Raw genomic sequence first — 26513 nt, 5'->3', positions numbered from 1 at the left:
TACCAATCATGGCTAATTTTTTTCAATAAAAGTTTGAGATCTTTTTTCTAGAGAAAAAAAAAAAAAAAAGTAAGTGTGAAGCCAAAAAGGTTATGTTTCAACTTTCAACTTCAAGGATACTATCCGATTTTTTAATTTGGGTTGAAATTGGTTATTGTTGAATAAAGGGCCCATATCTAGGACACAGGAAGATGGGCCCTAAACGTGTAAATGGGGGATGAAGGATGACTAAAAAAACGTGTAAATAGTTAGCATTGGAATTGGGAAAGACTAAAAAAACCAATAGTAGAAGGCAGGTGGCCGACGCGCATCATTGGGAACATCGACGGATCCTAAACATTATATGATCACTCCACTCCACCTTCGTTACCTAATTGGTCAAATTCTTACTCTAAATAGTTATATGGTTTCCTTCTCAAAAAATAAAAATAGCTATAGGGTAAATCAATGATGTTTCATAATAAATTATAAATAAATAAAAGGTAAAACAATGATGCCAAAGACACATTGTTATTGATATTATTATTACCATCAATTATAATAAGTTACTATATAACAACCATCGTGAAAATATTGTAAAAGCTATTGTGGCGTTTTCTTGATAAGAAAAATGTGGTGTCCATTATTTTTAAACCTTTTTATAATATATCCAATATCTCATCATTTAAATTTTTTTTTTAAATATATTCAATACTATATTATTTAAAAATTTAAAATATGTCCTTGAATAATTAGATGAAAAAAACAGAAGAAATTTTGACAGGGAAATTAAAAAAATTGGAAAGGAACATACCAAAAAAGAACTAAAAAAGGGGTAAGTAAGAAAAAAAAAAGTAAGAATGAAAGAGAAGAGAGCTTAGGCACAAAAAGAAAGAGCCACCCCACCACACCACACCACACCACCACCAGTCACTGCCAGAGAGATGGGAAAGAAATAAAGAGAAAAAAGTGGAGAGAGTCTTGTATTGAAGGCCACACAACACAAGTACACAACCCAACACAACCTAAAAAAAAAAAATAACATCAACAACAACAACAACAACTCCAAATAATACTCAAAAAAATATAGAAAGAAAGAAGAGCCTTATTATTGTACAAAAAGCATTAAAAAGCTAACTGCACACAAATAAAGAAAAAGAAACAAAGAAAGAAAAACCAACAAAACAGAACTACTCATCATCCTCTCTCAAACTTTGTTCATTTTTTTTTCTCTTTGTGGGTCTTCTCGAAATCTCAAAAACAAAATCGAATTGGATCAAACCGAATCTAATCCAATCCAATCAAATCAAATCAAATCAAAGCAGATCAGACGGTCGATAGAGAGAGACAGACAGAGATGTCGTGTTCATCATCATCAGGGTCAGAGGAAGATGAGGAAGCAATGGACTGGTACAGAAAAGGAGGATACCATGCCGTGAGAGTCGGCGATCAATTTGCCGGGGGCCGATACATCGCTCAGAGAAAGCTCGGTTGGGGTCAATTCTCCACCGTATGGCTCGCCTATGACACTCGCACCTCTGTACGTATTTGCTTTTTTGTTTTCATTCACTCGGTGAAAATATATGTGTTGGATTTATCAAACCTGATTCGTTGGAATTTAATGGTTTTTTGGATCAGTTTTTTTTTTTTTTTTTGTCTGTATCTATGGATTAAATGCTTGCCAGAGATATTGGATTCTTTCCCTCTTGGTGTTATATATTATAACAAACAATTCAATTCACATGAAACTACCTGGGTGCTTACAAAGGTTTAAACTTTTAATACCAGATTTTTGTTTCAGTTTTCATTTGATAGATACCATATGATTTGAAAATAGCACAAGATACCAATTGGGTTTTTTTTTTTGGGTTGACAGGGTTCAAACCCAGAGTCCCTTATTTGAGGATTAGGAGAGTTTATTAGTCAAGTTAGCTGGAACCCACATATGAGTTTCAGTTTTGATCTAATAAAATGATGATCTATTTAGTTACGTTACCAATTGATCTGAATTAGCCACTATTATTGTAGACAGGTTTCCTCAAACACATAGACTAACATGGTTTTGTCTGGTTAAGTGGTTATGCAAAATGTAAATGCAAGCAATGTCATTTTTCCCTACTTTAAAAATCATTACTATTTGAGGCTAAGGTTACAATATTGATTCTTTTTCCTTTTTCTGGGCAAGACTATAACTCTTGCATCTATTTCAGTCTCATTTACTTTTAATCTATTTGTTAGGATTTTGTGGCTCTCAAGATTCAGAAAAGTGCAGCTCAATTTGCTGAAGCTGCCCTTCATGAGATTGAAGTCCTTTCGGCTATTGCCAATGGTGACCCCTCAAATTCGAAATATGTTGTGCGACTTGTGGACCACTTTAAGCATAACGGCCCAAATGGTCAGCATCTTTGCATGGTCCTTGAATTTCTTGGTGACAGCATACTTGGGCTGATCAGGTATAACCGATACGAAGGCTTGCGATTGAATAAAGTTAGGGAGCTCTGCAAGTGCATTTTGATAGGCCTGGATTACTTGCATAGAGAACTTGGTATAATTCACTCTGACCTTAAACCAGAAAATATTCTTCTCATTTCTACCATTGATCCTACCAAGGACCCAGTTAGGTCTGGGCTCACACCAGTTCTTGAAAAGCCTGAAGGGAACCCAAATGGTGGGGTTACTACGAGTACCATTGAAAAAAAGTTGAAAAGGAGAGCAAGGAGAGCAGTTGCTAAGATATCTGAAAGAAGAGCCTCCATGGGAGGAGCTGCAAAATCTGGAAGGAACCTGGATGGGATTGATATGAGATGCAAGGTTGTGGATTTTGGAAATGCATGTTGGGCTGATAAGCCATTCTCAGAAGAAATCCAAACAAGGCAGTATAGAGCTCCTGAAGTTGTGCTACAAGCGGGGTATTCCTTCCCTGTTGATATGTGGTCATTTGCTTGCACTGCATTTGAACTTGCTACTGGTGACATGTTGTTTTGTCCTAAGGGCGGGCAAGGCTTTAGTGAGGATGAGGTAGGATGGTTTGCTTCTTCTTCTTTTTTCCCCCTACTGTTTGATCCATTGCAATATGCTGCACCTTAGGAATTATAATCTGTTAGACTGAATAAGTTCATTATTTATCTTGGAAGTTATGAACGGAAATAGCAAATAAAGGAAGATTAAGGATAATGGAAAATTTAATTCAACAATATGACTCTCTCTGTTTATATATATATATCCATATCTGACTAATGTAAAATTTGAGTTTTCTTGTTCTTCACTCATTCTGTTATTTTTTAAGTAATGAGCTTTAGCCTTTTGGGGCATATCACATCCCACTCATTACCCCCTCCCCAAAGAAAAGGGGAACAGGGGAAAAAAATAAATTAAAGGGTACCATGTGTGGTGAGCCTAAAAAATAACAATTAAAGTTTTCTCCCTTTCTTCATAATGGTCCCCCATTCCTGCAGGAGATAGGTAGCGGATGGGAAGATAAATATGGAAGAAAAAAGAAATTGTATATATAATCATATGTAAATAAATACAAATTTATATTTAACTGGACTTGGATTCCTTTCTTGGTGTGGCATAAGTATGAATTACCATTTTACCAGCATGTCTTAAAAAGCTGATTTTGAATTTTCATATCATTGGTGTGGCAGATGGAAGATGAGCAATTTAAAAAAAGCTTCTAACTGAAATAGATTGTGTGATAATTAATATGGATGTTTACTGGACTTTAGGTTTCTTTCTAGGGATTATGAGCAGCATATATTCCAAGAATGACTTTCCTAATTATTAACATATAGTGACCTTAATTTCATGTCATTGATACCCACCTAACAACTTCCTTGGAATGATCTAAAAAAGGAAAGAAATTGAATTGCATTTCCCTTTAACAAATTAGTTCTTGATTGATAATCTAAATGGTAATTGCAACGTTAGTTATTATCAATTAATCATTTTGCGAATTAGCAATGTTCATGTCAAATGTCTTTCTGAGCATATTTAGATATAGCAATTTAACGGTACTTTTCATTTGGTTGGTTTCAGGATCACCTTGCTCTAATGATGGAACTTCTTGGAAAGATGCCTCGGAAGGTGAGCAGATTATTCTGCCACTGGCCTTACATGGTTACTATATCCAATAACTTTGATTTTCATTTCTCTTGTGCTTGGGTGGGCAGATAGCTATTGGAGGAGCACGGTCCAAAGATTACTTTGATAGACATGGGGATCTAAAGAGGATTCGGAGGCTGAAATTCTGGCCACTTGATCGATTGCTGGTTGATAAATACAAATTTTCAGAGAATGATGCTCGTGAGTTAGCAGAGTTTCTTTGTCCGCTTTTCGATTTTGCACCAGAGAAGCGACCAACTGCTCAGCAGTGTCTGCAACACCCATGGCTCAATCTCAGGAATTCAACTCAGGATGGGATGAAAGATGAAGCTAATCTGAAAAATGTGGATGTTGGGATGAGCAACCTTCAGATTAAGGTGGGTAAGTGAAGAAGGGATGAAAGGTGTTGACACAGCCACGTGACTTTCAAGTCCCTCCCTCCACATGTATGACCATTGATTGTGATCTATTTTTTGGTTTGTTACAATTCTAATAAGATTTATTTTTTTATTATCTATAAGATGTAAAATAGTAAGATTCATGTGAGGAAATGATGCAGCAAGATATTTTTTTACTGCAATTATAGATACTCTGGTGGGTTGTACGTAGCTAACCTGATCAATTGATATCTATGTTCTCCACCTGTAATGATTAATGAGTGAATTTTTTGCATTGCATTATTAAGATACATGCCCAGTTGGGGACTCGAAAGAGAATGAAAAACCGACAGATTGACAGTGGCTCCTTTTCAGTGTTAGAGCTAGCTTTATATGCATCATTACTGACCTTGTGGCTTTTTATTACATATTGGTTGCATTGCATCCTTAATGTAGCAATTGGCGAATGTGCCTTGGAGTAACAGGTTGTGAGACAAAATTATGTATGTATGGATTTCATATATTATTGTCATGTTAAAGTCCACAAGGAATGGTATGCCACAACCGCCATCACAAAACAACTTTGATTCCAAAATTTCAGAATTGGCTATGGATATTCAACAGGCTAATCAAGATTGATCCCATGTATTTTTTTTGTTATTCTATTTTATCCAAAATTTTACTTTTTGTTACCTCCTTAACTGAGTTTTTTTCCCCCTACTTTTACTAATGTTATTTTAAGTCTTTCTTTACTTTTTTTTTATTCTCGATTTAAATCAATTTAGTCTTTCTCACTGCAGCATTAATCACTCTTCTCTGCAAGGAAGGGATTTGTATTTTTTTTTAATAAAATGTCTCCTGGATATGGTGCTTATTTAGATTTTGCCTTAATGAGAAATGATATATATATATTGGGCTTGAATGAGGCCATGAATAGTAGTACCATTACAAAGAGCAGCTAGTTGAAACTTTTCACCCTTTGAACACATTAATGAGTTAATTCAATAGAACCCAAGAATTAACGTTCTAATCTAATACTTTACTTTATTGCTATCTTCAGATGAAGGAATAAAAGTCATACCCTAAACAGGGTGAAAATAATTGAACACCTAAATGTACTGTAAAGTTTCATTGCCAAATATAATACAAGCAATCGATGATGGTCTTGTCTTAATCATGGCCACCTTATTTAGAAAAAAATTGCTATGAATATGAATATCATCTAAAATTGGTCGATACAATTACTAAATGCCAGAAAGTCATAGATGTGATGAATGATGATGATAGCTTCAGTTCGGGAATTCAATAGTACATATATGGGAAAAAAAAAGTTATTTCTCAATGAGATTTGCAAACTCGAAAGCAAAAAAGATAAAGAACTGTTTCAATAACAAGGGAAGAGCTAGCATGCGACGTGACCCAAGTACAGATAGCATTTATGAAGGAAAAGATTTGGCAATTTTGGCACTGGGGACCCTGTGCACTTGTGAGGCAACTTGCACTATATGATTTAACTCTCAAAATGATGTGGGTCCTCTTCAAATTCTGCTTGTTAGCAACGTAGTACGGTTGTGACGGATAGTCGATTAGAGTTAATTTGACAATGACGATTCATAAATTTGTCTATTTATATTAATAAGTGCGTGTTTAATATCGGCTTAAAATTTTATTTTTTATTTTTTATTTATTTTTGTTATTATTTATAGGTCTCATTACACTTTTTAATATTATTTATAAATTCTACTGTACTATTTCAACTATCTTTTAACTTTATTTACAATATTTTTAATAAAAAAATTTCAGTTTCAACTAAATAAGCTACTTCAAACGAGTCAACCGACTCATTAAATTATTTAAACAAACAAATGATCATATGATTAAGTGTATACGTGTTCAATTAACACGTAATGGGTTTGAAAAATTTTCTCCAAATTTCAAAGAAGTTAATTAACGTGTGTATTTGGAACAACGACTTGCACCTAATATTTTTCGCTTGTCGTATGAAATTAATACATGTCATGAATCCCTGATATGTTTGTTAGATATTTTTTTATTAAGTGTAATTGACCAATGACGGGACAGCATCAGCTAGCAATAGAGAAATCATTTGCATTTTCTCACATGAATTAGCAGATCACCCCATTTCTACAACAACTTTCTTCTTTTTTTTAGGATTTTTTTTTGGGGGGCATAAATAATCAATGAGTGGAATTAAGATGTTCAGATTTTGTTAGAGTAACTCTAATTTTTAAAATTTTATCCATCTATTTTGAAATAAGTTAATTAAATTTTATCATATAATTAAAAGGGTTTGAAGGGTCTGAGGCGTACATTAAATCCTCTATTTTTTGAAATATTTTTTCAAAAATTGAAAAAGTTGTCAATACTTTTTCAATTTTCAAGAAATTTTTTTTCAAAAATGATTAATTATTGTGTGTTCTTAAGGCACACATTAGCAAAATCTTAATAAAAAATAGATGAACAATATTTTAGTTGTCCTAAAAGTTCGAGAGACACAGATCTCAATTAGTCCAAAAGAACTAGAAACCGGAGGACAAACAAACAACATTAGTCCATATTCCATAATTATAGCAACCGACACTTACAACAATCTTACTTAGAAATACAGCACAGGACAACAGCCAACTGGGAGCCGCAAAATCACCAATGAATAACCTCTTCTGTCTCTTGCTCTTGCTGCTTCAACCATTAATTTTTTCGTTTAAACTGTATTCTGTAACAAAGTATCGTTGGATACCCTGAGAGTAAATTTTGTTACTTTGACTTCTTTTTCCAACTTTTTTAGAAACATTAAATCAAATAGAACCACATGTGGGGTTGCCAGACTGACATCAGATTCGGAGGAAGTGAATTTTTGTGCTTTTTTTTGGATGAAAGTTCTAGAGTTAGTGCACACAATATACTACACTTTCTCTCGGCATATATGGATGGAATCCACATATATGTAAGCATAGTATAGTGAACGTATAGAATAATTTTATTTTTTTAATTGTCCACTCTATAAATCTTTATTACTCCCCTTCTTTATTACATTCTAAAATAAAAGTACTATGCACTTGATAAAAAACAAATTATGTATTATACATATAAGAAGCACGGACACTTCATTAGGAGTGTCATTCCTATGTTGTATTAATGTCAGACACAAGACATTTCTAGGATATTTTTGCTTGTGTGTTCTAGCCATGTCCTTTTTTTAATTAAAAAAATGCAAGACACGATCATGACACAAAAATAAGAGAATTCAAATACCTTATCATAAAACAAAGAAAGTTTTCATGCTCTAAATAGTAAGAGTGTATGTGAAAATTAATGAATATCCTTATTCTTGGTTTGTAGTCTAATTTGTAAGCATCATTTAATAGTAATGGATTTGTTTTATTATCCATTATTTCTTTTAATTTGATATATATTTAACATTATATGAAAAATAAATTTTAATAATATATAGAAAATAAAAATATATTTAATAGATGTAAGGGCACGATTTAATCCCAAAGCCCAAACTGATGGTCAATGGTCCAAAGAGCCCAAAACAATGAATTTGTTAGAGAGTGATTTTCAATGAGTTGGATGGACAATTATCACAGTAGGTTAGTATTACTGCAAAGAATAAAGCAAACAGTTTTAAACAAGAAAAGTTCTCCTCGACCAAGTCCAAGGAAGGTCTGTTCTTATATATTTCTCTTAGACTTATACCAAATTACAATTCTTGAGTGTACAGTGATTTCTCTCTAGATTTTCTGATGATCCCTTTTGTAATGGGATTCTTCTCTTTTATATTCCCTCCCTTTCTTTCATCTTAGCCCTCCACGTGTAGGTCAGATTGCTAATCTTCTTGATACTTGTCCCATCAACCCCTTCCTGAAGTCTTTGGAGGTAGTTATAAAGATGAAAGTTACTGTTCAGGTATCACTTCCATATTAATGCGGTCAGGAGGTTAGATGCAAAGCATTCAATGCAGTGGTAGTAACTTTCTTCTCAGATATTTCTCAACTCTTTTTTGTCTCATCCGTCTTTGATGTTTATCCTTCCAAGAAAGATTGCTTGTTGCCCTGTTCTTGATGGATGGTCGGACCTTTGACCTCTACTCTACTTAGCCGAGGAGGTATTTCTCCTCAGACAATGTTTCCTGTTCATTGTGACCAGATTTCTTCCACGGCCCATTAATTTGTATGCCTTCGCTAGTATCTATCTGTCCTCAGGCTACTTGAAATCCTCGAGCACTGCCCACGGCCCAATACCTATATTTGGGCCCTTTATTCCTACAATGGACATGTCTCGCTACACCGTGTCCTATTCTTTCAAAAATTATCATGTCTCCATGTTTTGCCAGTATCCATGCTTCATAGTAATACATAAGAGAGCTATACGGCAAAATGACAACATGCAAGACCTAGTTTTATCAAACTTCAATTGTACACGTATCTAACTTATTTTTTCTAAAATAAGCTAAATCTTATTAAAAGTGAAAGATACAAAATCAGGTACATTGGTAAATTACACTACTAAAAGTTTAATTGTAAATGATATTTCACATCATTGCTTGTGTCGTGTGTGTTTGGAAGAGTGTATTTTCCCGTTTATTGTGTGAAAATACAAAGTTTTTAATTTTATTTTTTGACAATTGAGAATATCTTAACCTCTTTGAGTATCTAACTTCACGCACCAAGTTATTACAGAAAGGAATCCCATAGAGATAGTTCTAAGATGTTGACGAGAGGTTTTGAACCTAAGATATCATGAGGCTTTAGAAACCACTAAGGCAACTTAGGGTTAAAAATACAAAGTTGAAAATGCTCTTTAAAGTTGTATACTCTCGTTCGAGGTGAAAAAAAAACTCATTCAAGCAAAGCTTTTATCTGTCTTCATTAAATTTATATGTGATATTAAAGGTGTTTCCATTTTTTTTTTTTTTTTTTTACAATTATTTGAGTGTCCTAGGGACTTGATATCACTTGACACGCTTGAGACTTCACAAGTATCAACTTCTATTGCAAACATTGAGTATCAACTTGATGTCCCAGGCATGTCAAGTGATATCAAGTTGTACACGCTCTATAAACATTTATACTAGTGAAGTAACCACCACACCAACAGTGTTTCCATTTTTCAAAATGTGGAACTTGTTGCAGGTGTAATAATTAACATCAAATGTTAAATATATTACTCTGCTGACAATAATTTCATGCATAGCTTTCACTTTCAGTTTATAAAAGGTGTAAAAAATAAAAGAAAAGAATTAATTTGCCCCAATTACATTACCAAAGACACCTGGATTGTATTGTTCATTTATGATTGGATCTAAGACCGGGATGAATATGCAACTTGTCATCAGATATTATGCAAATTATTGCATCACTCGTATCTTAGCTTCAAGCTTTGCTATTCTGTAAAGCACGGATGCAAACAATTAAATATCTAATTTACATTCAGTTATAAGTTCATTACAAAGCCATAAAAATTGAGCAAAAAGATAAATCAAATAAAGCCGTTTCTATAGAAAGAGCACCATGAATCCTACCTCAGCTATCAACTTCCATCGCAGTAGCAATTTGAACATCATGACTGCATGACCTTATTTTGTTTGACACATGCAGGCGCTTTGAACTCCTGGCATTTCCACACTGGTGGTGCAGCCCCAATTGGCATCATCACACCATCAGCTGAAGGTTCCATTGAAAATAAGGGCTTACTGCTAGCAGTAGGGCCGTCCACATTCTTTTCAGTCAATGGGGAACTCACATTCATCTTGCCATTGGGGTTTGCCCGATCCCTAAAGTTAAATATGCTTAAGGGCAACTTTTTTAGCTTCACTCTTCCCCTCTTTTTACCAGTGGCACACACATCTTCCAAAGTTTTATCCCTTGGCTGACTTGATTCTGCTTCCCCGTTATTCATCTCTAGTTGGCCAGCTATATCAGACTTGCATGCCTTTTCATCTGCTTTAAGCGTGTATAACTCTCGGATGGATCCTTGAGAAGTGACCTTGCCTGCTACAGCATGACCATTACACATGGATGGGGGGTTTGGGATTCTTTCCGATAAGATTGCCCCATTGGATTCCCTACTTTTCTCAGGACTTGCTGAGATTTTAGGCTTCCTGTGTTTATGACCCTTCCAGTCAGAACTTGGAGAATTCTTTGAGATTCTTGGAGAGCTGTTAATAGCTCGATGCAACGTACGGGCCAACTCTTCGTCGGTCTTGTTATTCTCAATTGGTTGGTATTTTTTGTACAAGAGCTGAACTGGGACATGCTTCTTCTGCTTATTTTTTTTCAGGTATCTTTCCTTACTGGCTGCCTCTTCAGAAAATGAGGCAACCAGATCTAAAGCACTCTTGGCAGCAGCCATTGCTTTTGCCGCTATTGCAGCCTTATCTTCGGCTGCAGCTCTTGCAGTCTCTGCAGCCTTAGCTGCAGCAATAGCTGCTGATCTCGAGGCCTCAATTATCTCCTCTGGTGTAACATTAGGATTATTCGGATGAGAACTCACTAGATTGTTAAGACGAGTTACATAATCGCTTGAAGACGCAAAAGATGGAGCAGACGCAGAACCGGAAACAGATGCAGATCCAGATGCAGACGTGAAAGTAGAAGAAGAAGAAGAAGAAGCAACTAGAGAGAGATGCAAAGCACCATCGACTTCTGAGCTTTGCTTTTTCAATCCAGCAAGAAGACGCTTTCGTGGAGGCAAAAGGACATCCGAATCCAAGTGATTAACATCACATATGTTAGCTTCCATCGTTCCTCCAATTATGTATTTTGCCTCACACCCAAAATTTGAATAATCCTCCCCGTACATAAATCAACCGTTCTATTTACATTCTGGCTAAAACAAAACATCAACAGTATTACACCTTCAGTATTAATCCAATCCTAAATCCATAATGAAAATTTGGAAAAGCCACATACATATTTCATCCAAGTCCAACATTAAATTCAACCCATTGTCAAATGATTCACATAAAATCTGTACATGTTTGGTTAACAATATCAACGAATAAAATTTCATTCAAATCCATACCCTCAATAGTCCCCATTTCTTAGATTCCAAAAATAACATGAATAACAAACTCAGACAAATCTGTCTCAACTATTTCAGCAGAATTTAGTTTTTCCTGTTCTTCTCACTTTGTCAGCAACCAAACAAAAGCATCAAATGATATCTAAATCACCGACAAAACCAGAAGATCAAAAGCGCAACAAAATTCAGACATGCAAACATGTACAGATTCGTGCACCAGACCATGCAAAACATCGGATTTCCCTATCTATCCTAGGATTAAGATCACAGACCAAGAAATGAAATCAAAATCAGTATCAACGATTCAATCTAGCATGCCACCAGCTCGATTTAACAGAATTAAACAAATCAATGACACTTCAAGCGCCATTACATTAAATTGCCGAAAACAAGAAACACAGTACAAAAAAAAAAAAAAAAGCAACAACACAGACTCAGCTAAAGTTGGTGAATGAGGAAGAGAAGGTAGCGTAAATTACCTGCTGATCTTATTTATTGCAGCTGAAACAGAGAGAGAGAGACAGAGGAAGACTTGGAATTAGGGTTTGCGGATAGAGAGGGAGAGAGATGAGGAAGAAAATCCAGGGTCGTAATGAAAACCGGAGCTCCTCTTATATATGATGTCAGGAAGAATTTCGATTGGTTCTGGTTCTAGAACCCCACGACGAAATCCCATTAAAACCATTTAACTCCTGTGACTATTCCAAGTAACCTTGTTTTCATTTCCAATCTACGTATATGCCCCTCATTTCCTCCTACTTTTTACTAGGAGTATATTAAGTATTAACTCTCTCTATGTATGATTTTCAAAAAAAAAAACTCCCTATGTATTTGTTTGTGCAATTAAGCGTATGTTTGGATTGAAATGAAAAATTAAAATTATTTCACTATTTAGCTTATTTTTACTATTATTCATGGCCGCATTATACTATTTTAACAAACTTTTACCTTTATTTATAGTACTTTTAGTAATAATTTTTCAATTTCAGCAAAATAAGGGGTGTTTGGTATTGCAACTCAAACAACAGTTTTCAATTTTTAAACAACATTATACATATTTCTACACACTTTTTCCCCTACACATATTTCCAGAAAATACAAACAATGTTACTAGAACAACATTACCAAACGGACCCTAAGTAGTATTCAAACACACCCTAAATTGCAATATACCCACACACATTCCCCCCCCCCCCCCAATTGAATAAAAAAGGAAAATAGCCTCATGGGTTAATTGGGCTCGGATTTCATTAAAAAAAAATTTTGGGCTCGGATTTAGGGTAGACATATCACTCGACCCAATCATGTTGATTGACAGATCTTTGGACTCGTTCTCGTTCATTGAAATAATCGAAATTGATTGCACTTTACTTTCATGGGATTGACAAGATTTTCGAATTAATTATATATATCACATAGATTTCCCGTAAATGAAAAAAATATATATCCAAGAACTCATGGTCATAACTAATAAAGAAAATCATCAAACAAAAAACCTAGCATGAGACAAATACAATTCAAACCCAAAATTCAACATCCAAACAACAATGAATGACAAACAATTGACAATGAGAGAGATGAAGTTATGAATGGAACATATAAGCCTTTAGTAAGTGGCAAAAAGCCAAACAACAATGAATGACAAACACTAAACAATGAGAGAGATGGAGTTATGAACGAAACATATGAGCCTTTAGTAACAAAAAGGTGAACAACAACAAACAGGTGTAGATTGAGTGAAAATCGACATTGAAGCTTCAAAAGGGATTGTGATTGTGAACAAGCAAGGGCCTAAAATGGTGATGTTGAACAAACCAAGGTTGACGATGGCAAGGAACTATGAGGGGTTAGCAAGTACTTGATGAGAGAGAGAGAGAGAGAGAGAGAGAGATGGAAAATAATAATTTGATGAAATATGAAATAGATAAAGAATGAAAACACAACACGAGTAAAAGTTTGATTGGTCTAAACTTCGTTCAATAAGTTTGTTTGTTTTTTTTTTTTTTTTTTTTTTTTTTTTTTGGGGGTTGGGGGGGGGGGGCGGTGGGGAACAAAATTGAGACTTGCTTGACTATTATGTTTTCGTGTGTATCAATATATTTCAATCTCACACTCGGTTGAAATTTCCCACAACTCATCAAATTAGGGCAATTGGGTGAATTGATTTATTTTTATTAAATATATCTTTACCCCTAAAATATAGGAGACCCCTATAATGTTACTGTAGTAACTTTTTATCTATTAAAAAAATAATAATGTTAAATGGTTTATACGAGAATACATTATTCACTCTTCCAGTGGGAGAATGGAGGACTCATCTCGAACGAATGAATAATTTCACCTATATGAGCCCACAATTTGTGTGAAAGTGGGAAATTCATTGGTACTCTCTCAAGTGGGATAAACTATAGGCTATAGTCTAACTTCAATCTCATGTAGGAATACACTTGTTGTAAGAGGAGGGAGCTCCTCCGAATGAATAATTTCACTTACACAAGCCCACAATTTGTATGAAAATGAGAAATTCATTGGCACTCTCTCAAATGGGTTAAACTATAGTATAATCTCAATCTCACGTATGAATACAACATTTTTCTAAGTGATATGAAGTAATAGTATTTAAGCTGAACCAATGTCCCACCATTGCCATCCTCATACCAAAAACCTAACCACTAGATGATGCCCTTTGATTTAGGTAAACCATTATCTTCATATTTCTATTACTAATTTATTTTGTTTGCTTCTTAACGAGGAGAAACCTTAATTGGTGGGAGAGGGAGAATGGGTTGTACCCGATTTTGTCTAAAGATGAATTAATGAGAGGTATACCAAAATCTTAATTAAAGAATAGATTAATGGTAACAACAAATTATTATAGTCCAAGTTGCTTACTTTTATGGACCCAACATTTGATAATTGATGAGTATATGCAAAAGTTTAATGTTGGTGATGTTCAACTGATAATTCATTGAGGGTCTATTTGGAATTTGCTTATTTTGTTGAAACTGAAAACTTTTTGTTGAAAGTATTGTAGATAAATGAAAAATTAGTTAAAATAATATAGCGGGACCCATGAATAGTACCAAAAAGTGCAATAGAGCCCATAAATAGTAGCAAAAATAAGCTGAATAGTAAAATAAGCTGACTTTTTAAGCGGATGCCAAACGCACATTGAGTATGTTATTTGTCTTATAGTCTCCCATCCAATCGCATGTCTAAATAGAAATTGATACATTAAGGACATCTATCTTTTTATAATCAAGGACATCTATTTACTGTAATTACTAAAATGTTGACATTTTTTTTTATCAACAAGTTTACATTAAGTGTATTTATTGTATGTTTAATCATAGTTTAGTTTCCAATTAGTTTAGTACTATCTTCTTTAATCCACTAGGTGACGATTTATAAGACTATCTATATATATTATTTACATGAGTCATATGACTAATTAAAAAAGTCATGTGACTAAAATTAATCATAAATAGTTTCTTCAATCGTCATATAATGAATTGGAGGAAGAAAACTTCAAATCATATTGGAGCTAAACATTTTCCACAAATTATTAAAATTGTAATCATATAATTAAAAAAAAAAAGGAAAAAAGAAAATTTACTAATTAGTAATTACAAGATACAAAATTGCAGGTATTTTTGTAATAAAGTAAAACAACCAATGCAATTTGTAAGAATTGGAGTGGGTATAAAACTTTAAAAGTCAGTAAATATACCGAATAAGTTAAAGACTTTCATACTTCACAGTTTCATTACTCGCGGCGAAAACTACAGCCGTCAAAAAGAAATTTAAAAGTAGCGGCGGTTGCGCACTACATTAGGGTGACACGCGTCCACCCGTTATGACTCAAATAAAGCTCCTTACGTGTAATCTTATCATTGCCTACCATCCATTTATAACAACACTCACTGACTTCTCGACCGCCTTTTTCTTCTTCGGCTTCGCATTTGAAACCCGCGATATCAAAAAATCGAAACTCGCTGTGCTGCTCTGCTCTGCTCAAAACGTCGACGTTCGTTTCGAAACCCTAAGCCCTAACCATTATCGAATCGAATCGTCAGGTAAGCAACCAAGGTTCGATTCCTCTTTACATTTTCACCGCCTCTCTCAAATTTCACTTCTCCCGAAATTAAATTTACTGTCCAAATCCAATATTGGTTGCTTATTGAAAATTCCACACTCGTACAATTACTTTGCTTTAAAATTGATTGGAAATTTGCAATGGTTGAAACTATTCTTGCTTGCTTGTGATTTCAGATGCTTGAATTTTGTGAATGAGGAGCATCAATCCCTTGCCAGAGGCAGTTCGGAGTGCAGTGCGTTCCGGCATCATCCTCTTCGACATCACTAGGGTTGTGGAAGAGCTCGTTTTTAATAGCCTCGATGCCGGTGCCACAAAGGTAAAAAGGCTTTGCTCGCGAAAGTTTTGTATGGTAAAGCAATATCAAAATTCTGAGAATTGATAATTTTTTTGTTGTTGTTGTGATTTTAGGTATCAGTTTATGTAGGGGTTGGCACGTGTTATGTGAAAGTGGTGGATGACGGTAAGTACTAAACTCCTTCAATGGGTTAAATCTGTGTAGCATGTTCAGTTTCAATATTATTTGATGTACTTGCAGGATCCGGTATTACTCGGGATGGATTGGTTTTGCTGGGAGAAAGATATGGTAACCAAGTTATTTGATATTTTCTTTTTGTGTATTTTGCCTGGGTTCTTTCTAGTTGATGCTTGTAATGGTTTTCAAGTGCTTATGTGAGTAGTCATTTGTTTTAACTTTGATGGAATCAGGAATGTATTACTGAATCACATAGAGAAACTATGCATGGGGCCTGTATATAAAAGGGAAGTTAGCCTAGCAATACAACAATGTAGTACTAGTACCTGACTGTGTTACAATAGTATGGAAGTAAAGTACAATGGGCTTGGCTTAATGTTCTACAGAACCTTAAGTTGTACTCTCTCTCTTTTGTTTTATTTTTTTTAATTTTTTTTTTATACCTGTTTTTAGATTTAGCCTCAGAAAAATAAAGTGATGAGTTCTGTAATATATGTTTGGACCCAAAATTTTTCTTTGTAGTAGGTAATGGGTTTTGTATGAAAGAAAAACTGTTCTCCCTAATGAAACCAAACGACTTGGATGGGTAGGTTTTGAAAAAGTTAATCTCGGTAACTACTTAGGCTAACTTAACTGTTTCATACAGTTTGTGTGGATCATCATATTACTTGTAAGCTTATCTGATAAAGAAAGAAATAGAAGTGGTCATTAACTGCTAGTATCTATCCATCAAGAGGACTGGGAGCCTAGGACTGTCTAGGAATTTTTAACTAATGGTGGGGATTTTGCGGGGTATAATTTAACTCAAATAGGGGAACATTGAAGGTAATTCTCGTGGATTGAATTGAGATGCATTAAAAATGAGGATTTATCTTATATGGATTTGGATTTGCTAGATGAAGTTGTGATAGTTTTTGGGTATTCTGAGCAGCAACATCAAAGTTTCACCAGTTGGCTGATATGGATGTTGCAAGTGGGTGCTTTGGCTTTCGTGGAGAAGCATTGGCTTCCATTTCTGATGTCTCATTGTTGGAAATTGTAACAAAAGCATATGGGAGGCCAAATGGATATCGTAAAGTCATTAAGGTATTGGCAGTTTGTTCCTGTTTCAATTTTGCTATTCCATGAGCAAGTTGCTTAATTTTGCTGTTATTCATGCAAGCTTGGCTCTGGTTGACTTTTGATCTATTATGTATAGGGATGCAAGTGTTTATATCTTGAAATTGATGATGACAGGAAGAATGTAGGCACCACAGGTAACATATTATTTTTGTCAATGATATTATTTGATGTTAGGATACTACCCTATTTGAAGATCCATTCATGCCATTTATGCTCTCTCTCTCTCTCAATGAAGTAAACCTGTTGCACATCATTTGAGCCATCTTAAATTTTTTTTTTTGGCAGTGGGGTTGGTTGTCGAGTTTAGTTTTCATTCAAATGCATGTTCTGACCTATCATTTAAAAAAATAATAATAATTCCATACTTACAATGGAGGAATAGGGATTTGAACCCTGTTTCGTCTCCATTGGAAACAATAGGAGGTGTCAGTTAAGCTACAAGGCTCTTGGCATGTTCTGACCTATCTGTGTAACTTATTATGTGTTATACTTCACAACAACAATTACATTGATCATTGCTGAATAGTGAACATGAACTGCTAATCTGTCAAATTTGTGTAAATGCAGGTGTAGCTTACAAATTGAAATATATATATATATATATACACACACAAATGAACGTGTAACTTGAAATTACCTTTATGTGGATAATTTTTCTTTTCTATATTGTTGTTCATAACCATATACAATAAACTTTCAATTATTTATTGCTTGAGTCTTTGCAGTTACTGTTCGTGATTTATTTTACAACCAGCCAGTTCGGAGGAAATATATGCAATCCAGGTTCCTTTTTTTGGTCCATTACAGCTTTTGATGTAGTTTGCCTCAAATAAAATAACCATTGTATCCATTTGAACTGACTTAGTGCACTTGTGATTTCCAAATTGCATTACTGAACTGACAGCCCCAAGAAGGTGTTGCACTCAGTCAAGAAATGTGTACTTAGGATTGCCCTTGTCTACTCGCAAGTTTCCTTCAAAGTTGTTGATAGTGAAAGGTTACTTCCTATCATTTTTGCAATTTGGGGATAGTTTGATTATCATGTTTGTTTACTTATATATTTTATTCTCAACATGCAGTGGGGACGAACTTCTTTGCACTCATCCTTCTTCTCCTTTGTCACTATTGACAAGTGGGTTTGGGATTGAGTCTGACTCTTTTCATGAATTGAATGCTAGTGATGGTACACTGAAGCTTTCTGGCTTCATATCCGGTCCATGTGATGGTTTCGGAATCAAGGTAGAAGATTTAACTGATTAACTATGTACTTTTTCATTTATTTTGTTATACCTGTTTCTAATTATGTAATGTCTATTGTTGCAGGCCTTTCAATATGTCTGTATCCATTTCTTGTATACACGTCAACAGTGTACTTTGTCTTTAGGGTGAGTGTCATGGGTTGGAGAGGATTATATGTTATGAGAATTTGGTTGTGACCTTTACATAGTAGCAGATATTAACTCGCGGTTCATTTGCAAAGGTCCAATTCACAAACTACTGAATCAACTGGCCACTAGGTTTGAGTGTTTGGATTCATGGGCAGTCAATGATGGGTCCCAAAACAGGAAGAGAAGTAGGTCTCAAGCATACCCAGCTTATATTTTGAATCTAATTTGCCCTCGATCTCTCTATGATTTAACCTTTGAACCATCAAAGACATATGTTGAGTTCAAGGTGATTCACTTTCTTGTCTGATCTACTGATTTACGTTTAATTTCTAATTGATCGTGTGAGTTTCTCTGGATCTGTTTATTTTAATTTGACTTTGTCTAGTGGCTCAATGTTTATAAAGCATATTAAGGTTCTGGGCGATTTCTTTGTTATTTATCCAGGCTTGTTGAAATGTCCATAAATTTTGGGGTGGGGTTATTCGACTTTAGGACAGTAATTGAAAATTTGCATTATGAGTCCCTTTACCACTGTCTCTCTCTCTTTCTCTCTCAAAATGATTGCTTATAATTCTTCCCTTGTGGAGTGTTACTGAACAGTTGATCTCTTAGTTTTAGTGATATTTTTTCTTATCTTTTGGGGACACTCCCACGGGACATAAAAATAGAAATAAAAACTTAATTAAAAATAAAAATAAAAATCCTTGGTCACTGCACAAAGGAAATTCTTAGTCTCACCTTTTAAGTAAAGCTTCGAGAGCATTGAAATGGTTAAGAAATCCAATACTTTTCATGGGCACCACTGAATTTTTTCTTTTCTCCTTGTTTTCTCTTGCCAGGATTGGGGTCCTATACTTGCCTTCACTGAGAAGGCCATTCAACGATTTTGGAAGGACAATCTAGCTTTTGGTACACCCACTACAATGACATGTTGCTGATTATTAACACTAATTTGATTTAGGGACTTCTGAAACCTTTATTAATCTCTGAGATCTTTTCAGGGGACTCCATTAGTCATGCAACTGATATAATAAGAAAGGACAAAATGTGGAGGGAAGTTGATGATATCATATCAGCAGAAGAAGGTAAAAATATGTTTCCTTTTCTTTTGATTTTTTTTGATAAGTAAATAAATTCATTAATAAAAAAGCAATCCCGATACACAGGCTGTGTACAGAAGAAATCACCTTTTATTTTCTTTTGAATTTTAAATGGCCGCATTTTTCATTGATGTGAATCAAATTGGTTCCATGTCTTAGAAGTTGTACGTAATTATGATATTGCGTTTAAAAAATACTCTAAACATTAGCAGAAAGATATTGTGTCATACATGCTATCTACATAGCATGCTTTATGAATATATGCATAACTTTGGTTTGATTTTCTCTTAGCCCAAAGCTAAATATCACCTTCTTTGTTGCTAGATTTTCTTGAAGTAGATTTGTCAGAAACCTCTGAAATTGCAGAAAAGAAGTGCAGGATCCAAAATCATAAAGCTTCTATTGACATTTTCTCTTCACCTTCAGAGATGCTAATGAAAGAGGTCAACCTTTTGTCTCACACACACAATAGAATTCCTTCTGGGAACTTGCAGAAAATTTCTGCTGAATTTAAAGAGCAACAAGTTGAGATGGGATTTGTTTGTCAAAAGGATTATGCTTTACAGTCATGGGATGGTCTTGAGGCTAAATCTATACCCACAGTGTTATGTAGGTATGACAACCATCTGTTGAAATCTGATAACAATTCTTTATCCATGGAAGATCATTTCTTGGAAAATAGATTCGATGATAATGTGGAGGAAAATAGTTTAAGTTCAGCATGTAGAGTTCAGTCCCTTAAAGTTGTTCCAGATGTTGACATTGAATCAGCAGGGCGTGCATTATCTTGTGACTTTTTTAGCAGGGATATAAAAAGACCTTTGCTGCAGGGTTGCTCTTCACAACAACGCCTGCCACTTGAAAGGTCTTTGTTTGTAAATGATGAAGGATTTGAATTTCAAAGAAATGGCTCCATGACTGACTGGAAGCAAGCAGGTACTCATGACAAAGTTAATATTCTAGAAGTTGAGGGCAGCAACCATACTTTTGATTTCCTTTCGAGGAGCTTGTGGCAAGATGAGGCATCATGCTCTCAGGCCTTCACCAGAGAAATTACAAAATGTGAATTGCCTAGAGAATTTGATTTTTCGTCCAGAGCTTATGTAAAGTCAGATCCATCTTTTGGAGAACATTTCATTGAAGATGTTCTTGAATCTGATTCACTCACACAAATAGCAAACTTTGGCTCTGGTAAATGGACCTCAAATTCAGACTGGTGTTGCCCGACCTCAGATCCCTTATTTCAAGCTACACCATGGGATGTTGAGCATTTTGAGGATAAAAATGCCCCTGTAGTGAGTTTTCACTCAGGTGAAAGCACTAGTTATGGGCATTTTGTGGATAACAGAAAAAGGGGCTGCAAATCTAGTTATGATATCATGTCAAAGGTCTCCAGCCTGGAAAATGGCACCTCAAGTGGTACATATAGCAAATTAGAATTTAATGGTATTTCTGATTCTAGTAGAGATTTCTGCGAATTCCTTCAAAGAGACAATCAAGATTGTAGATTTCCAGATATATTACCAGATGAGACAGACTGGTTATATCTGAACTCGTGTGCTAAAGATAAAGATATTGATAAGTATAAAGGCCAAAGGGATTCAACGAGATATCAAGATTGTGAACAGGATCATTTTCCTAAAGAAAGATCAAGAAGCCATTCAGCTCCACCATTTTACAGAAGAAAAAGGAGGTTCTTTTCCTTAAATCATCCTGAAGGAAAACCTGATGCCAAAACCTTTGATAATGCCCTTACCTATCCAGGTATTATTTGTGATTTGAGTTGCCCTTTAAGACATGGCAAGATGATGCAAAACTAACTAAAATATGCCTGTAAATTTTCAGAAGCAGACAAGTTGAAGCATGCAAAACAACCTTCTGGTATTTCTCATTTAATTTCTAAGCCGAATTCTGTGGAGCATTTGTTGTCAGAGACTAGGTAGTACAGATTTTTTTTATTTAAATTTTTATATTCTTATTATAGCAGTTTTGATGCAATATTGTCTTGCTGAATTCCTAAATTACATTATTCTTGCTTTCAGACCAGATATGGAGAAGAAGATGGCAGGCATTTCAGACCTGAAGGAGATTGAAGGAGAAAAGTATGGACAGTCCCATTATCTTGACATTCAAGATACCATTCCAGTTAAAGGTAAGCCAATATTTAGGCAAAAGTGTGCCATATGTAAATAAAAGTTTGTGAACTGGCACATTGAGTTCTTCAATAATGCTAGAAGCATTTATCAATTTGCCAACAAGCAATTAATTTTGCATCAGGTTTAGTGATGGCAACAATGTGGGATTTTTGTGCCCAGTTCTCACCCCATTCTTGCCTCAGGTTTTAAAACCCCTCCCTGTCACCCTGCCCCATGCACAGGGCTAAGAAACCTGCCTCCATCCTACAATCCAATATCATTGAATAAACTTTCCAAATTAATCACATATGTTACATAAACACAAGCAGAAAAATAAAACTTGGAACATAAATATTAATTGGCTTTCTAAAAAGCTTGATATTTTTTCCCTCAGAAAATTCACAAATGTCAATTTTTTTTACCTTTACCCCAAGTTGTCCCAGCCTCCCAGGAACCAAAGAAAAAACGAATCAGAACTTTAATATAAACCCAAAGAAGAATTACGATATTTACATAACCAACCACAATACAGAAAAACCAGCCAAAAAGCTCAAATGGCCAGATCTAGAGAATTTCTCTGTCTTCTCTGAAGAAAATGACTTGTGATGGCCTATTTGAAGAAGCAGAGGCAGTGGATGACTTCTTGTCTGGGGATGAGGAGGTCATCGATGTTTGCTTGCTGGTGAAGAATGATGCAGCAGTGAAGGTTGAAGGGGTTTGGTTCTGTGGAGGCCAAGACACTTGATTTGCACTGAGTTTTGTCTCTTTGTGTGTGCGTGAGAGAGAGAGAGAGAGAGAGAGAGAGAGGCTGGAGAAGGAAGAAAAAAAAACTAATGAAAAGAACATATGGGTTTTTGAAGTAACATACCAAGGGCATCAGGGCAGGAAGATCAGAACCTGTCTCCACTCCAAACCTGCCTCAGTTTAAATTTAGAATCCCGTCCCCATCCCATCCTTTTCATGTATTGAGGAAAACCCACCCCATTCAGGGCAGGCTGCATGATGTAATTGCCATTCGTAATCAAGTTTTTTTTAAATCTACCAGCCAAAGCCTTGTTTCATTTTGGCTTGTGGATCTTGCTTCTTATGTCTTCATTGTCATAATAGATTAACATAGCATTGACCTTACACTATCTCATCATTCAGTCTCCAACTCAAATGAAACTCAAGATTCAATGGATTCATGGTCCAAATGGCAGAATTGCTCTTCCCAGATAACAGTTGAGTAATTTTGCAAATTGAAAGACTGTTTTAATACACAGATGAGCTTTTCATCACTATTCAAGTTTACTGTAGTGTACAGAAGTAATTTAAAAATCCATTTAACTAGTGAATGATGGGTTTTATCTTTTTCGTACAGAACAAAAATAGATCATGTGGTGTTCATGATGAAAGTAAAATTCTTGACATCTCTTCGGGATTCTTGCATCTTGCCAGTGATTCATTAATTCCTAAATCTATCAACAAGAACTGCCTGGGTAATGCCAAAGTTCTTCAGCAGGTGGATAAGAAATTCATTCCAGTTGTGGCTGGTGGAACACTTGCCGTTATTGACCAGGTTTATTTATACTATTTTTTTCTACTTCGTCATGCAGTATCTGCCTTGTACTGAATTGCATGGTGGTCTTTGGAGGGATCAAGGGCACTAGTGATCAATTGTAGTTTTTATACAATTTTGTGATTGATGGAATTTCTATTGGAATTAAGTTACCCACAGTTGCCTCTTTGCTTTATGTAAACATACTTGTAGACATACTGATTGAGAAAAGTATAAGTTTGGCGCCTATATATAAACATGCATTCATTACTTGTTCACTCATCCTGAAACATGTATATTTTCACATACACACACGCACACAATGGCCTTTGCATAAATTTGGATGGATTTATGACTTGGCAATGGTGCTCTTCTGTAGCATGCTGCAGATGAAAGGATCCGACTGGAAGAACTGCGAAAGAAGGTAAGAATGTTTTGTTGTTTGAACTTGTGAAATGATAATATATATATCATGGCTTATAAGACCATGTCTACTTAGGTGTTATCTGGAGAGGCAAAGACAAGAAGTTATCTTGATGTTGAACAAGAGTTGGTATGTCTGAATTTGATGCTGTTTTAGGTTCTTCCATGAGCATATGGAGTATTCTAATCTCTGAAAAGTTTGACTTAAATATGGTAATAACAGACACTGCCAGAGAATGCCTATCAGTTACTGCAATATTATGCTGAAGAGATAAAAGATTGGGGTTGGATCTGCAACATTTATGGCCAAGATTCAAGGTCTTTCAAGAGGTATTCTCTACCTAGAAAAACTTCATGCTTGTTGATTATCTAATTATAAGAAAACAGCGCTGGTTTAGCATATCAATATCCAGCATTCTGAAATATAGACAACAGATATAGACTTTTTTGATGGGAAAGACCTGAAGAGGCATTGCTAACGTGCATGTGTTCATGTATTTTTACACTGTTAATGAGGCTAGATGGTAGTTTTACTGTTATATTGTTCATCATGTTCTGTAGTTCTGCCCCCGTGCCCCCCCCCCCCCTTTTTTTCCTATTTTTCTTTCTTACCCTAATTTGTGGTTTGTAACATTAACCATTGTGGCAGGAATTTGAATATTCTCCACAGGCGGCCAACAGCTGTCACACTTATTGCGGTGAAGCAAAATCTCCTTTCTCATTTTCTTCTTACGTTCAGTATTATTATGAGCTAAAAACATGTCAGAAAAGGACTTTCATCTTTCTCTAATAATTGTCCAAACCAAAGCTTTATGGTCATTGCAAATGAGCCAAGTTGCTTGTGAGCTGCTTGTCTGTTGATCCACTGATGGCTCAACTTCACTCATTACATAATTGAGCTAAGATCAACCATAGCTATGCTTGATTCTTAAGTGTGCAAGTCTATATACGTTAAAGCATATAAACATACTTCAATAAGTATGTGCATTTAACACTTGCTTTCAACAGGCTTGAGCTTGATCTTGATATAGGCTTGTCAAAGTGAATAGCCTGAGTTTAAGATTGACTATCTGATTAGCAATGATTAAGCTTCTTAGGCTATAAGCTTGGTTCAAAGCTTGAGCTAAGCTCAAGCCTATATAAACTGAATTGAATCGAGTCAAAAAATTTGCACTCAGCTTGTTTTGGTTGCAGCCAAAGTTGAAATTTTTGCATAAGTGCTGCCTCTTATGTATTTATTATATTTACTAATATAATTGCTTTCTATAATAACATGCAGGTACCCAACATTTTAGGTGTCAATTTATCTGATGTAGATCTTTTGGAATTTCTTCAGCAGGTATCATATGACCCTCTAACTGGAACTTTTCCTTTTCTTCTGGTTACCCTCTATTCTTTACCTTCTTTAAACACAATCAATGCCTTTCTAAGTCCAGTTTATTGTGCAATCTGTAGCTTGCTGATACAGATGGATCCTCAACAATACCTCCTTCAGTTCTTCGAATCCTTAATATGAAAGCATGCAGAGGTAAATACTTGATCTCACAAAAAACATGTGAGTCATGAACAAATGGGGGGTATTGAAAGCACAACTATTATTCTAGTTTGTGCATGTGGGAGGAGATTTTTACACTACATACAAAATATCATTGAGTGGGATTATGTGTAATTTCCTTGACAAAATACTCCCATATGAGCTGGTGTACTGAGGGAAGTGAATCTTTCTTAGTTCAGTGGTACATCTGACTATCTGAGACTTTTCCCTTTTATTTAACCTCTTTGCAAGTTTTCACCTTTTAGCCAGCTTCTAGCCCTTTCTTTTTTATTTTATGTGATAGAAGAATCTGGCACAACGCTTACTATGAAGATGAATTTTCTTCTTATTTCTAGAGTTTTTCCTTAATTGTTGTTACTCTGCTATTAAGGTGCAATTATGTTTGGGGACTCATTGTTACTTTCAGAATGCTCCCTCATCGTTGAAGAGCTAAAGAAGACCTCACTTTGTTTTCAAGTGAGTTAATTTTCTTTAGAAACATTTTACATAGGTCTCTGCAAATTGATTTCATGTGTATGAGAGAATTATTCAGCTGTAATCTTGAATAACTGTGAAACGTGTGCTGTGCAGTGTGCTCACGGACGTCCCACAACTGTCCCTCTTGTCAACTTGGAGGCCTTGCGCAAGCAGGTAGCTAAGGTCGGATTTTTGGGTGATAGTTCAAGTGAGTTGTGGCATGGTTTACGTCGACAAAAACTCAGTATTGAACGTGCGGCACAGCGGTTAAGTTCTGCAAGAGGTTAGAGTTGAGGAGACACCAAAGGTGTTACTAGAATCAGTGTGGCAGCCCTACATGCATGTTAATTGACACGTTCAGTGTAAATTCATTCGTTGACATCTGGTGTATGGCTCACTTTCAGTAATCAGTACAAGTGTAAATTCATTCTTTGTCATTTGGTGTATAGCTCACTTTTAGTAATCAGTATACGTCCGAACCCTGCTCAGTAAATTCATCTGGACATAATAAATCACGATTTCTTTACTTTTTTGTCTTCATTCATAGGAGGATATAACCACGAAGTTGGAGATGATTTTGGTAAGGCCAAAGCTTAAGTACACTATTTAGATGTTGTTCCTTAGGTTCTCCTTTTAAAATTTAGCCATATGACAATACTTAACTAAAAATACACTTTTATGTATGAAAAAAAATTACATAGCTGAATTTTTAGAGGGGA

The 26513-nt window shown here is 35.2% G+C and overlaps 3 protein-coding genes across 7 annotated transcripts; 2 read left to right on the top strand and 1 right to left on the bottom strand.

Moving 5' to 3' along the window:
• The first annotated feature begins 812 nt into the window (after window positions 1–812).
• LOC115995190 (SRSF protein kinase 1-like) lies at window positions 813–4827 on the top strand. Its single transcript, XM_031119650.1, has 4 exons — window positions 813–1519; window positions 2218–2997; window positions 4018–4065; window positions 4152–4827. Exons 1-4 carry the CDS (start codon window positions 1337–1339, stop codon window positions 4470–4472), a joined length of 1332 nt encoding a protein of 443 aa, XP_030975510.1. The 5' UTR covers window positions 813–1336; the 3' UTR covers window positions 4473–4827.
• A 4770-nt stretch (window positions 4828–9597) lies between these two features.
• Window positions 9598–12225, bottom strand: LOC115950571. 2 transcript variants are annotated; one of them, XM_031067761.1, is made up of 3 exons: window positions 11987–12225; window positions 10006–11312; window positions 9598–9871 (listed from the first exon to the last, which is right to left on the bottom strand). In XM_031067761.1, the coding sequence occupies exon 2, from the start codon at window positions 11283–11285 to the stop codon at window positions 10044–10046; it is 1242 nt and encodes a 413-aa protein (XP_030923621.1). In that variant the 5' UTR covers window positions 11286–11312; window positions 11987–12225; the 3' UTR covers window positions 9598–9871; window positions 10006–10043. The 2 variants fall into 2 exon arrangements, with proteins under 2 accessions (XP_030923621.1, XP_030923622.1); XM_031067762.1 differs by lacking the exon at window positions 9598–9871 and having other exon boundaries at window positions 9875–11308.
• Window positions 12226–15362: 3137 nt separating this feature from the next.
• Window positions 15363–26320, top strand: LOC115994368 (DNA mismatch repair protein MLH3). 4 transcript variants are annotated; one of them, XM_031118491.1, is made up of 26 exons: window positions 15365–15583; window positions 15780–15922; window positions 16015–16066; window positions 16142–16189; window positions 17010–17164; window positions 17277–17334; window positions 17926–17983; window positions 18105–18197; window positions 18280–18439; window positions 18524–18539; window positions 18651–18874; window positions 19428–19497; window positions 19590–19673; window positions 20013–21452; window positions 21534–21627; window positions 21731–21840; window positions 22970–23043; window positions 23184–23381; window positions 23740–23784; window positions 23860–23913; window positions 24007–24113; window positions 24433–24481; window positions 25063–25122; window positions 25239–25311; window positions 25745–25794; window positions 25909–26320. In XM_031118491.1, exons 2-26 carry the CDS (start codon window positions 15797–15799, stop codon window positions 26080–26082), a joined length of 3672 nt encoding a protein of 1223 aa, XP_030974351.1. In that variant the 5' UTR covers window positions 15365–15583; window positions 15780–15796; the 3' UTR covers window positions 26083–26320. The 4 variants fall into 4 exon arrangements, with proteins under 4 accessions (XP_030974352.1, XP_030974351.1, XP_030974353.1 ...); XM_031118493.1 differs by having other exon boundaries at window positions 15367–15583; window positions 18654–18874; window positions 25709–25794; XM_031118489.1 differs by having other exon boundaries at window positions 15367–15583; window positions 25709–25794.
• Window positions 26321–26513: the final 193 nt, after the last annotated feature.

This window comes from Quercus lobata, chromosome 6, assembly GCF_001633185.2.
Source record: "Quercus lobata isolate SW786 chromosome 6, ValleyOak3.0 Primary Assembly, whole genome shotgun sequence".
In the NCBI taxonomy this organism is placed as follows: domain Eukaryota; kingdom Viridiplantae; phylum Streptophyta; class Magnoliopsida; order Fagales; family Fagaceae; genus Quercus; species Quercus lobata.
Note: the sequence above shows the minus strand (reverse complement) of the source record. Positions and strands in the feature narration are given on the sequence as shown.

Coding starts and splice junctions, on each gene's coding strand:
- LOC115995190 (XM_031119650.1), top strand. CDS start 1,337: ATGTCGTGTTCATCATCATCAGGGTCAGAGGAAGATGAGGAAGCAATG. Junction 2,998..4,017: donor AAGGCTTTAGTGAGGATGAG/GTAGGATGGTTT, acceptor GGTTGGTTTCAG/GATCACCTTGCTCTAATGAT. Junction 4,066..4,151: donor TTGGAAAGATGCCTCGGAAG/GTGAGCAGATTA, acceptor TTGGGTGGGCAG/ATAGCTATTGGAGGAGCACG.
- LOC115950571 (XM_031067761.1), bottom strand. CDS start 11,285: ATGTACGGGGAGGATTATTCAAATTTTGGGTGTGAGGCAAAATACATA.
- LOC115994368 (XM_031118489.1), top strand. CDS start 15,797: ATGAGGAGCATCAATCCCTTGCCAGAGGCAGTTCGGAGTGCAGTGCGT. Junction 16,190..17,009: donor TTTGCTGGGAGAAAGATATG/GTAACCAAGTTA, acceptor TATTCTGAGCAG/CAACATCAAAGTTTCACCAG. Junction 18,875..19,427: donor AGACATATGTTGAGTTCAAG/GTGATTCACTTT, acceptor TTCTCTTGCCAG/GATTGGGGTCCTATACTTGC.